This window comes from Tubulanus polymorphus, chromosome 5, assembly GCF_964204645.1.
Source record: "Tubulanus polymorphus chromosome 5, tnTubPoly1.2, whole genome shotgun sequence".
Classification (NCBI taxonomy): Eukaryota; Metazoa; Nemertea; class Palaeonemertea; order Tubulaniformes; family Tubulanidae; genus Tubulanus; species Tubulanus polymorphus.
The window spans coordinates 24,427,053-24,439,330 of NC_134029.1; the positions used below are offsets into that span (position 1 = coordinate 24,427,053).

Below are 12,278 nucleotides of genomic sequence, written 5' to 3' on the forward strand. Positions count from 1 at the left end.
CTAGTTTATAAGTCCATGCTGAAATATTACTTACCCGATTGAATTCGGACCACTCTTGGTTTCTCATCACTTGGCGAGTCTGTTGTATCTTCCGTGTAGCTGTACAACCAAAACCTATTTATTTATGCAACCTAAACTAAACTATTTTTATCTATATCTAAACCTATAAAACATAATTTCAGCCGTTAATGTTAAATAAATACCACTTACCTTACAGCGACCTTGCGACGCGATAAACCAGCGATTCGAAAATACAACTTATTATCCTCCGATTGAAGAGTCAATTTAATCCTTTGAGTTGATAGTCAAATGTTATTTGTCATAAATAGTATATGAGTTCATTGCGAGAATGGTCCAAATGCCTTATCCATGAATTATTCCGTGTAAATTCGCTAAGTTAATGTTGGAACGCTATTTTTCCTTTTTGTGTAAAATCTAAGCACACGTGCAGACTGGTCGGATTTCCAAATGTCATGACGACTTGTACGAGCACCCAACAATGTTCATGGCCTCTTAGTAAATTTCGTAAGCGCGGCTGCCGGATTGGCTGCATCGCCAATAACCCGAAATATGACAAGGGATTATTATAGGCCCTGGTCATTCTGGTATGACGGTCAACAGACACAGGTGGTAGCGCATCAAAGCTGCATGGTGCCGGGAATTTTAAAGTGTAACCATGAATGGATAAGCGGTAGTAAAGCCTAGTAAGTATAACCTCGGCGCGGCGGGTCCCGGCTCAGTTTAATCATGAAACTACCGTAAAGCCACCATTCAAACGTGGAGAAAAAATCAAAACATGTTTATAACTCCGGCCTATTTGGTTACAAAGTTTCAAATATTATGTACTCAATATTTCCAAAAAAGAAACATTGTCGAAGTTGGTCCGCCCCGCAAACTAGTGAAACTAAGTCCGTGATCCGACATTTCCAATTCCGCGAACATTCAAGTCCGTCGACCGGCTATTAGTCGCCACCGCGGATTTCAACCAATCAGCATCACGCATACAAAGGCCGATTCTTTTGTACTGAATCTTAAAATTCGAGGCAAAAAACAAAAAACCATCGATATTTTACCATAAATCAGAGAGACACGGCGATATTTACCGCTAATCAGAGAGATACAGCGATCAGAGATTGTCTTATAGCAGCATCGGACAATAATAAGTGAATATGAGTGAGGAAACAAAGGTAAGGACTGTGTCAGTGGTGTGCACCTCTCTCTCAAATCTAGACTATCCCCCACTCCGCATTGCCAAATCTGCTAAATTATTGCATTGGCAGTAATGACATGGCACTGCTGCCAGGGGCAGGGCTCTTTCACGATGAAACTAGACCTTTTCCTCCTCGTTCTCGTCAGGGGGTAAGAGAGAGTTTCTGTATAGAGACTTCAACTGAGAAGCCGTAAGCTGTTGTTGCGCCGGGTCGGTGTCCTCTCTAACCACTAAGTACATTATTTCCATTTTTTAAAATGGAGAACAAGTTGTCTGATTAGGTTTAGGGCCTATAATAAAAATTTAAACAAATGACTCGTAAGTTACCTCTCCCTCACATGGATGAGTCTTCGTTCCGAGTTTAGGGGAGCGACCTGAGGGCAGGGGGTAGAAAATCGGTAAGGTTCATGTTTAGGCAGGTGCTCCGATGTAGTTAAGCTCTCCTCATACAAAAAAGAGGGTTTATGTTAAACAGTGTGAAAACGAGGTGTCACATTTATACCCAGCTCATTCTGACATACATCAAATGGTTTTTATTGATATTTTTTTTGCAGGACGTTAAACCTGGATCTGAACATATCAATTTAAAAGTCAGCGGACAAGATGGAAGCATCGTACATTTTAAAATAAGAAAGAGTACTCCTTTAAAGAAGTTGATGCAAGCGTATTGTGATAGACAGGTGAGTAGTAGTCATCTGCTGGAGTTAGCTCCGGACCAGGTACATACGCGCAATGGCCTGATTTATTTTCACGATTGGCAAACTTACGGTTTTTGAATTTTGGTGTCTTCTGGTGATGAGTGACACAAAGTTCCCCTTGAAAAGAAAGTCCCCACTGAGGAAATGAAATAAATCATTCGGGTTTATATTTTGTTAAAGTTCACACGTCCCAATATCAGGGAATGAAAACCAACTATCAACTGGTTTTATTTGAAACAAGTTTTCAGCTCAACTAAATCCGGTGAATATTGATATGAATGATTTTTATTTCAGGGCGTTTCTTACAAACAAGTTCGATTTGTATTTGATGGAAACAGAGTGAATGAAGGAGATACACCTTCCCTTGTAAGTATAGTACAGGAGAACTCCGCTGTAAACTGGCTGCTTTAGAGTGAAATTCCTTACAGATTCATTACTAAACTTGATTCATCCCCTACTTAGTAAACTACGTTACTGCGTTAATGTTAGGTGAATGTTATTGAGGATGTAAAAATCCTAAAATTCTATGATCTCATAAGTCTGTATTCGTTTTAACTATGTAAGAGAAATTACGGCCCAAACAGAATGTTCTGGAATCAGGCGGAGTCTACTGTAGACTCTGTCTCTTACTGCAGTAAAACTTTACCTTAATTCGTGTTTCACATACTAAGTGAGATTCTTTTTCCCTGTATGTTCCAAGACTAAAAGTGATTAATTCGATTTTGTTTGTGATTACAGTTAGAAATGGATGATGAAGATACAATTGAAGTGTTCCAGCAACAAACAGGAGGGATGAACACTTGATCGCAGTCGACGCTAATGAATCTCAAGTGTATAAAATCTTATTTGCCATGAAAACTTTTTTAAGTGACCCGATGTGTTGTAGTATGAATGAACACAGCAATGTCTCATCTACAAAAACTAATCCTGCATTTATTCGCACAAAAATCAGAAACGAAATTTAATCACTATATTTTGCGTTCATCTAAGTTTCCTGAATTTGAAGAGTATTTTTTGTGGTCCCAAAATTATTATTTTTGTCGTCATTTTATGTGCTTAATCTGTGTACATTTGACTCGTCCTAACTGACCTACTCAGTGCCTGTGTCAACTCTATCAGAACCAATCACGAAATATTAAACAGAAATCTCAATGCTATGGAATAAGGCAGTGTTTAATGTGTGGAATTCGAAATGTCCCAGTTTGATTAGATCGCTGAATGAATTCGTACTAATCTATTACTGTGGAGTGAAATATCGAGATCTGTAGAACTGTGTCGTGTATGTCTGTCCCGATCCGGTTTTAATGTTCAGTTTGTGTATCTTCACCGCACAGAAATTAGCTGTTTATGATTTTACTAAGTTCCGATGAAACGAATGTTCTCGACTTGTCCGAACGCCCGTCACACCTTGTATCGTCGACACCTGCAAACTGTGTCATTTGTCTCGTCGCAGCAAACTCTGAACTGTCAACGGTTCCTGCAACTTTGAAGCAGTTCCGAATGGTTTTAAACGCAGTGTGCTTGAAATACATGTAATTCATGTTGAACTAACGATTTTTGACTTAAAATTAGTTTTTGTGTGAATTTGAGAAGCTTATGTTAAGTGTTATTCAAAATCTGTTCGAATTTCATAGAAAATGATAATAAAATGACTTATATATGTATATACATTATATATAAAAACTAAACTTATGACTACTGTTTTTATTATTTCCTCCTTTTGTAATTTTCCTTTCCTCTCAGTTGGCTATACACGTATAACTAATATCGCCTTCCATTCAAGAAGTTCTATTTCTCAATAGAAACCGTATGGTGCTGCCACCTAGCACATTGTTTTTTGTATAACATGAGGTCGTCGGAGTTCATTACAGTTTAATCATTCAAACATTGTTTTAGTGAATATTTGTGTATTTCGAATGAACATTCCTTGGTTCCTACTAAACTGTTGCACCACCTCCAGACATTCCACATGAAGTGGGGTCCTCACGTGGTTAGAATGCGTCCCGGTAAAAACTGCTGCATTTAACTAACCCCAACACGGACCTGGCCAGCCAGGACACTTATTCCAAATACACACAAATATGTATTCAATAATTTTATTAATTCCGATATTAATCAACGATAAACGTAATTTAATAACGCACATAAAATGATTGATTTGTTATGAATTTCAGACAAAAAACTACACGTAGGTTAGGACCAGTTTTGACGCGAACACTATCAATCATCCCTGAGTATTAACTATTTTGAGGTATATGAATTGGCTGCGGTTATTTCAGACCACGTAAAGTTACAATGATATGCATTGTTTCATCAATGACCTGAATTAGCGCTGGCAAAGGATACTACCTTACTATATAACTATGTATAAGTTGGACCAGACTAAAAAAGTGCCTCTTTAACATTAAGTTCATCTCCGATGTTTCCAGGAGTGAAATCTTGGTTGCGAATTATGGTACCGCGTTTCCCTGGTATATTCGTTGTATGGCTTATTTGACCGAGAAGGAATTCGACTTATCTGTTGAAGCAAAGTTCAAGGTTTCTCCTTCAAAGAGAGAGACACAATAATCGAATCGATGTTATATCATTTGTTAATGTTTCATCAGATTTCATCGTTAATGTATAAAAGAAATACCCGTTTGTTCTTGGTAGACCTCCACAACGTCTCCTTCCTCCATGTATAACTGTAATATCAGAAACACATTATTTACACTGCACGAACATTATACGCGCCTGTATTCATTCTATATATTCGCCAAATGTAACTTGGTAAAAATTGATAGACTCTATTTCCAACTGGCAGTTTTTACTGCACTTTGTTAACAGTCTCAAGGCAGAATTCGAAATAAACTTACTTGCTTTGGTGATACATCGTCAGCTATTCGATTTCCATCGAACAAGAATCTTAGACTATTCAATGATACGCCCTGAAAGAAATTACAAAACATTATCGGGATAAAGAGCTCATTTAGTTTGCGAACAGTTTGTAATGTGAAGTCTCTGGGTCAGACTTAAAGCGGTATCGGTCCTAAATGTCCACAGTAGTTCACCCCTCCCAGTTCAGCCAGCGGCTCGCCACGCACCTGTCGATCTGCAAACGCTTGCTTCAATTTCTTTAATTGAGTAGTTTTCTTGATTTTGAAATGAACCTCGCTATTATCGCTTCCCACAACTTTCAAATTGATGTGGTTTTCTTCAGGATTCTGAAATAAACACATTTGAATTAGTCAAATCGCTTTTGTACGCGGGTAAGCAATTGGGCCCAAGTGTCTGGGTGGCTGGGCGACTGGGCGACTGGGTGACTGGGCGACTGGGTGACTGGGTGATTGGGTGTGGCTGGGCGACTGGGTGGCTGGATGACTGTGTGGCTGGGTGACTGGGCGACTAGGTGACTGGGTGATTGGGTGTGGTTGGGCGACTGGGTGACTGGACGACTGGGCAGCTGGGCGACTGGGCGGCTGTGTGACTGGATGACTGGGTGACTGGGTGACTGACGACTGGGCGACTGGGCTACTGGGTGACTGGGCGACTGGGTGACTAGGTGACTGGATGACTGAGAAGGGGGGTGGCTGGATGGCTGGTGGCTGGGTGACTATTGAGGGAGTTCTAGGGGTAGACCTTACATCTGGCCTAGTTCCTACCCCGAGTTTTACACACTTACCTCATTGAACTCACTCATATTGACTGATTTGTTGTTTGATCGGACAATCCGGTCTACGATAAAACTGATATTAAATCGCTTGTAGTATGCGCGACAAGTCGCTGTTTTTTTTTCTGAATTCCTCGAAATGTTTTGTTGAATCCGAGCATAGGATACATACATTTACGTGCAATATAATATACAAACCAGTCTAAAATCAGTGAGGCGACCTATTTTAAAATCGGTCACAGTCCGTTCACAATAACATTCAAGAACTAGTTTTGAAATATTTCCGACTTAGAAAGGTAAACGATGTAGGCCTGAAGTTAACTCTCAGATAACTACATTCAATAAAATAGCAGAACAGACTATACACTCATTAAACGTGGAGAAAAGATGAAATAATCTTTAGATTCCTCCATACAATCTGAATTTTGATTGATTTTAATCTTTTTAATTTGTATATAGCCGGTTTTAATAATTTATTTGATTTATGTGAGAAAATAGAAACCGTATACTTAGCTACTGGGTCTGTTATGGTTAGCTTTGATCAGGATGTTATTAAGGCATGTACAGGGTAGAGAGGCGGCCGACCGGATCAACTTGTAGAAATGGGTAAAACAAGATATCAATTCTACAATAAATGTTTTAATTTTACTAATAAAAATATCAAGTTTCTTTTCCTCATCAAATGATAAACAATTAATGAATTCATGTGACCTATCTAATTACTTTTACTTGCAGTTTTTTGTAAGCAAATATTGCCATGGCTTAAACATATTTTTATGGTTATAATTAGTCACACGAGTGATTGCTCACACTCTGTAACGAGAGGAGACCAATGCTAATTCTAGTCGTCGAAATGCATTATAAAGTCAATATATATTTCTTATTTGAGGAATGACAAAAGATATTTGTAATTAGTCACACGAGTGATTGCTCACACTCTGTAACGAGTGGAGACCATTTCTAATGCTAGTCGTTGAAATGCATTATAAAGTCATTATATATTTGTTACTTGAGGAATGAATAAAAGCACATCCATGTATGGATTATCTGCAGTTAATTGGCATTCATTATAAACCGAAAATCCACATGGACGCCGTTGAACTCGGTAACAATAGAGGTTCTTATGCGTCCACGTTTCTGATCAAAGTCGGTAGCTTGCGTTAAGGCTGACTTATATCGACAAGCAACGCGACGCCTACCGACGCAACTGGGTTTATTGCCGATTAGCGGCAACTAGCGGCCTACGAGAGGCCGCCAGTTGCTGCTCAATCGGTTCGACATAAGCCGGCTTGCGACGGCAACCCAACGCCTACCGACTCGTTGCAAGCCATATCCGGCTAGTTGCCCATGTTCTACTCCGGCCTACGGTAGGCGGACAGTTGCTTTCGATCACAACCGACATAAGCTCATCTGCGACGCGACGGAACTGAGCGCAAGGGTTCCAGCCAATAAGAGGCCGCATATACATAGTACAAATTATGACCGCTAGTTAGCGTCATTCGTAATTAGTCATAAACTTTCAAAATTCAAGTATTTCGAAACGTTAACCAAAGTTTCAGCACGGCAGATGACTGGACTGAAGATCTAGAAGCGAAATTGGTAGAATTATGGTGTGAGCGGCCATCTTTATATGATGTCGCTAGCTCATTGTATTCAAAACAGAATCAGAAAGATAAAGATCTTAAAGAAATAGCTTTTCTAATAGAAACGTATTTCCCAATAATTCAAAATAAATCAAATTTATTCTCAAAATGCTTATCACGTGACCATCTGGGCCGTTGCAGTTGCCAGTAATCGTAACCGACATAAGCAGGGAAGCAACTGGGAGGATCTCGTATCCCGATAGTCGGCCTCAGTTGCCGCGAATCGGAGCTTAGTCGACATAAGCTGGGCTGCGATCGCGGTCGCTCTCAGTTGCGTCGGTAGGAGTCGGTAGGCGTCGCGTTGCTTGTCGACATAAGCCAGCCTTACACGTTCTGTGGTTCCCAATACGTCAGAAGCGATAAACACTAGTGAAAACATGGCCGATAAGACAGTGTCAAAAGCTATCCCAATATCGTGTGAAACTGCAGCCGAATTGCTGCAGGAATTGTACGGACTCGACTGCGGCGCGGACTTGAAGTGTCTCGGTGGCCTTTACGATGCTAATTTCTACCTCAAAACGACGAAAACGAGTGAAGAATTTACGCTGAAAATATTGAATTCTGAACAATCAAAACATCCGCAACAAACAGGTAAACATGACAAAAATGCGTCTTGAAAAATTGACATGCCTATCGAGATGATTACGGCATGAATGATCCCAGTGCCGTATTTGTATTAACATCCTGTTCTCAAGCAATCGTTAACAGTTTTATGGTGTATGATACTGGTATGAACATCATATATCTGAATATGAATAGAAGATATAGATTTAGTACCGGCCCTAATTTAGACTTACAAGCCATCTATATCTATATGAAATGATTACAATACCACGAATACGTTATAGAAAGAATCTCTCTACGGAATTAATAGTTAAAATTAGATTTAAAAGTGAATTCATTTTTGACCATGCAGTCATTATAAAGAATGATCTGGTGACTAGACATAATTCGTATGAATGGAAACTGTTGACAAGGTTTTCAAAGTAGAGTCAATATCTTAAACTGTAATCAGTAAAACACGTAGTAAAACTAGTATTATATAATATGTATGTATGTTTGTGTATAGCGCTGTATATACTATTCAGTATTCAATTACTGATTATGTCATTTACCAATACAACACGACATATGTGTCTAACTCGAAGCGACACTTTTTTTCCAAAAAAAACATTGACTAAAACGTTTTATATCACATGTATTATATAATGGGATGCATTGCCGCAGGTAGATATATCAATCAATATGCCGTTCTTTCAAAATGTGAGTTTAATTCTTTTCGCAATTTGAGAATAATGAGGGGATTGATTTACGCACACGAGGCTCGGAACAAAGACAAACAGAAAACAGAAAACGGACGCCCCGCCTCACTATACCGTACGGTGCTGCCGCTATGCTCAACACTAGCGGAATTTTCATACACTGACGTTAGCTAACTCTGGCAATCTATGTAAGTCTACTGCCAGAGTTGGCCCGTGTTAGTGTATGAAAAATCCGCTAATGATAGACATAGCGGCAGCACCGTACGGTCTAATGTATTTCTGCGTTGTCCCTCCAATACCTGCATGGGTTTGAGTGTAAAATAGATAATCAAATAAAATAAAGCAGGCGCTCAGAATTCAAGCGTTGATGTATGTTTATCAACCTATATATTGATTATAGGTAGTTATTTTCTGTACAAGTGTCATATTTATTCATAAGATCAAAACCCATTATATACACACATACGATACCTCTTTCTCGATATATCATTGTATTAGATTTGTAAATGGTGGGTCGGTTGGATTTAGGGGGTCCGGGCCTTGGACCCCGCTAGTGGCCTCGAGGGTTGGAACCCGCTAGTGGTCTTTTACATGGCCGCTTTATCTAGAAAATGCCTTTTCATTTCTTCTGGACCCTGGCCTTCCAAATTTACCAGATCCGCTCCTGAAATGACTTTACAGTCCTTTTCTACTCCCACGATTTTTCTTATATTTTTGTTCCAGTTGCTCAAATAGAAGTCATGAAGTTTCTGATCGAAGAGAAAGATGCAGTTTTACCGCATACTTTATCAACAGTCGACGGCGATTTGTATCAAATTAGAGAAATTCCTTATGAAAGAACGACAGGTGAAAGAAAAGACACGAAGGAAAAAACAAAAGTTTAAAAATGAAATTTTACAAACGAACAACGAGGTGTCCTATTTGATCAAAATCTCCAAAATAAATTCACTATCTAATCTTAAATTTTGAAATAATGGATTATCGCATCTGACTGCGTTTGTTCTGTACCCATCAGGAGATGCGGAAAATATGAATGAATCGATGAAAAGTGGTTTGCATCTGGTGAGGTTACAGACGTTTCTACCGGGAACAGTTTTTCACGATATTCCAGCGGAGAAAGTTCCCAGTGGATTTTACTACCAGCTCGGTGAATCTATTGCCAATCTACAAAAATCACTTCTGGTAAAATCAACAGCCAACTCTAGTAAATGTTTGATATTAATTCAAAATGTCTAAAAGCCAATTGTACATAACGTGATTAGAATTAACTCTGGTAAAGTTATTAGTATTATGTTGTGTGCAATGAGTATCGTTTCTTTTTTCTAACGAAAGTTATCGAATCTAAAAGCGTCATACATTCTATATTTCTATGCAGGAATGTCCGGTCAATTTACCCCGTGTTCCACTGGAGGCCGATAAATGGAATCTGATCAACCTTCCTCGATTACGAGATTTACTTCCACACGTCAAGCATTCCGAACATAGACAAGTTCTCGACAACATAATTACAGAATTTGAAGAAATTGTTCTCCCAAATTTACAATATATGCGTTCAGGTATGTGACCTATATGAATAGGTGTACTGACGTCTTATTGGACGTCAAATGGCAGTGAACCATGTATAGTAACCGCATGCACATGATGTCCAATATGACGCGCAGTAAAATCAACTCCATCATCTCCATACACTTTGCCTGACTCGATAACGCGCGCACCGACTTGAGAATCATGAAAATAGATACTTCGAACAAATTTCATTAAATTTCACCGAGTAAGGAGGAGTCTGAACTGGGCCTTGGTTAATCAGGAACGGGTCCAGGGGAGGATGCAGGGGGCGCGCACCCCTCCGAAAAATATCAAGTTACCTTGAAATTTCTACACGGGAAAATTAAAGATATGGAAACTGAAATCTAAAAAGTTTACATTTATAAGCTTCTTTTTTGTATCTAAAATAGAGTTAGTTTCCCGATGAGCACCCTCACTGAGCGGCACCCTTCAATTACGTGATATGTCCTATTATGGGGTAGCATCCCTCCGTGAATCAGACCCCAGATCAGCCCCTGTCAATGAGGCCAGAAATCTAAACTTTCTATTCAACAATTGTTACCTCGTATAACGTTTCTATTTCATATAGAATATAATTCAATCACTGCTTATGTCTATATTTCTATAGGAATTCTACATTGCGACTTGAACGAGAAAAACACGATCATCTCCGAGTTAAACAACGACCAGATAAAACTCGCCTTCATTGATTATGGTGATTGCGGTCATTCGTATGTTGTATTCGACTTGGCCATCGCGCTCATGCATTTCACGTACGACAACAAGGGTCGTGATATATTTGAAATATGTCGCGAGATTTTACGCGGTTACGCTACGAATTTCTACATTACGGAGGCGGAAAAACGTGCTTTGAAGACTTGTATCTGCGCTAGATTCACTCAAGGTATTCTGATAGGATCGAGTATCTATGCGCGAGATCCGACTAAGACATCGGCCTTAGATTTCTACCGTAACGGATGGTCGGTTCTGGAGACATTCTGCGAAAGCAAAAATGATCAATTGTGGAGCGTCGGTGATCAGGACCCAGTTCCACAGTTGTGAGTTAGAGTTAACTCTGGGTTAAAATTAGTTCATTTTCAATTAGTTAACTCAGGTTCAAATCTTAACTCCGAACTGTGGAACTGGACCCAGGAGTAACTTTTATTTTCAATTTTGTTCTTTTTTGAGGTCGGGAATTGCTAGAAACTATAACAGCTTAAACAAAAATTTGTAATTCTTAATGTTCAAAATCCTCTGTTTACTAAAAATACGGAGCCCCATAACGATGTTTTCTGACCAGTCGGCACTCTTTATTTCACATACACACAAATGTATTCAATAATTTTATTAATTCCAACCAACGAAAAACATAATTTAATAACGAACATAAAATGATTAATTTGTTCAGAATTACAGACAAAAAACTACATGTATAAAGTTTAATTAAACATGACCCGATTTTAAAGCGAACTCTCTCAATCCATCGCTGAGTTTTAACTGATCTGAGGTATAAATGGGCTGCGGCTATTTAATATCACGTAAGAGAACTTTCCATCACATTTACTAAAAAACAATATCTGCACGAATACACATGAATATCGAATGCAAAATCCATATGACAGCTGAACAACATTCATATTTCACCACCTGCCGTTAAACCGACCGAGACCGAAATATGACAGTGCCAGAAAAAAAAGTAAATTATGATAAATTGATGAGCGAGCATCATTAATTATTTCGAGGCTGAATGTTCTCGAATCGAAAACAGCAGCAGCAGCAGCAGCAGCAGCAGCAGCAGCAGCAGCAGCAGTAGCCATTAAAACAACACACAGTAGAAACAACTAACTGAACTGTAAGTACTGAAACCGAGGAACATATTGATTTCTGTGTCGACTCCTCCTGAGTCGGAGTCGATTCGACTCTCCCCGAAATTCCTTATCAATAAAATCAAATACGTTCATATATTGAATATTTGCAGGTTTGAAACTCGTTTGTCCATCATTATTCAAGCGACAAGAATTCGCAGCAGTTCCAACGCCACTTAAAATGATAAGTAAGTCAAAAAAAATTGCTTGAAATGACAAGCGTCCGCGCAGCCAAACTATACCGTCCGGTGCTGCCGCTATGTTTAACATCAGCGGATTTTTCATACACTAACATGAATCGACTCCGGCAACCAAGGAGAGTCGACTGCCATGGTCAGTTTGTGTTAGTTTATACAAAATCCGCCTATGATGATCATAGCGGCAGCACCGTACGGTACCATTTGAA

The 12,278-nt window shown here is 39.2% G+C and overlaps 3 protein-coding genes across 3 annotated transcripts; 2 read left to right on the top strand and 1 right to left on the bottom strand.

Annotated features, from left to right (window-relative positions):
- Nucleotides 1-987: 987 nt before the first annotated feature.
- On the top strand, nucleotides 988-3,596 carry LOC141905309 (small ubiquitin-related modifier 3-like). The gene is made up of 4 exons (XM_074794146.1): nucleotides 988-1,187; nucleotides 1,765-1,890; nucleotides 2,203-2,274; nucleotides 2,647-3,596. The coding sequence occupies exons 1-4, from the start codon at nucleotides 1,170-1,172 to the stop codon at nucleotides 2,710-2,712; spliced, it is 282 nt and encodes a 93-aa protein (XP_074650247.1). The 5' UTR covers nucleotides 988-1,169; the 3' UTR covers nucleotides 2,713-3,596.
- Nucleotides 3,597-4,017: 421 nt separating this feature from the next.
- LOC141905903 (small ubiquitin-related modifier 1-like) lies at nucleotides 4,018-5,724 on the bottom strand. Its single transcript, XM_074794991.1, has 5 exons — nucleotides 5,570-5,724; nucleotides 4,992-5,111; nucleotides 4,764-4,835; nucleotides 4,544-4,592; nucleotides 4,018-4,453 (listed from the first exon to the last, which is right to left on the bottom strand). The coding sequence occupies exons 1-5, from the start codon at nucleotides 5,585-5,587 to the stop codon at nucleotides 4,398-4,400; spliced, it is 315 nt and encodes a 104-aa protein (XP_074651092.1). The 5' UTR covers nucleotides 5,588-5,724; the 3' UTR covers nucleotides 4,018-4,397.
- A 1,853-nt stretch (nucleotides 5,725-7,577) lies between these two features.
- Nucleotides 7,578-11,069, top strand: LOC141906360 (hydroxylysine kinase-like). The gene is made up of 5 exons (XM_074795608.1): nucleotides 7,578-7,791; nucleotides 9,186-9,308; nucleotides 9,478-9,644; nucleotides 9,838-10,018; nucleotides 10,636-11,069. The coding sequence occupies exons 1-5, from the start codon at nucleotides 7,578-7,580 to the stop codon at nucleotides 11,067-11,069; spliced, it is 1,119 nt and encodes a 372-aa protein (XP_074651709.1).
- Nucleotides 11,070-12,278: the final 1,209 nt, after the last annotated feature.

Coding starts and splice junctions, on each gene's coding strand:
- LOC141906360 (XM_074795608.1), top strand. CDS start 7,578: ATGGCCGATAAGACAGTGTCAAAAGCTATCCCAATATCGTGTGAAACT. Junction 9,309..9,477: donor TCCTTATGAAAGAACGACAG/GTGAAAGAAAAG, acceptor TGTACCCATCAG/GAGATGCGGAAAATATGAAT. Junction 9,645..9,837: donor ATCTACAAAAATCACTTCTG/GTAAAATCAACA, acceptor ATTTCTATGCAG/GAATGTCCGGTCAATTTACC.
- LOC141905309 (XM_074794146.1), top strand. Junction 1,891..2,202: donor AAGCGTATTGTGATAGACAG/GTGAGTAGTAGT, acceptor TTTTTATTTCAG/GGCGTTTCTTACAAACAAGT. Junction 2,275..2,646: donor AAGGAGATACACCTTCCCTT/GTAAGTATAGTA, acceptor TTGTGATTACAG/TTAGAAATGGATGATGAAGA.
- LOC141905903 (XM_074794991.1), bottom strand. Junction 4,836..4,991: donor AAGCGTTTGCAGATCGACAG/GTGCGTGGCGAG, acceptor AATTTCTTTCAG/GGCGTATCATTGAATAGTCT. Junction 4,593..4,763: donor ACGATGTATCACCAAAGCAA/GTAAGTTTATTT, acceptor CTGATATTACAG/TTATACATGGAGGAAGGAGA.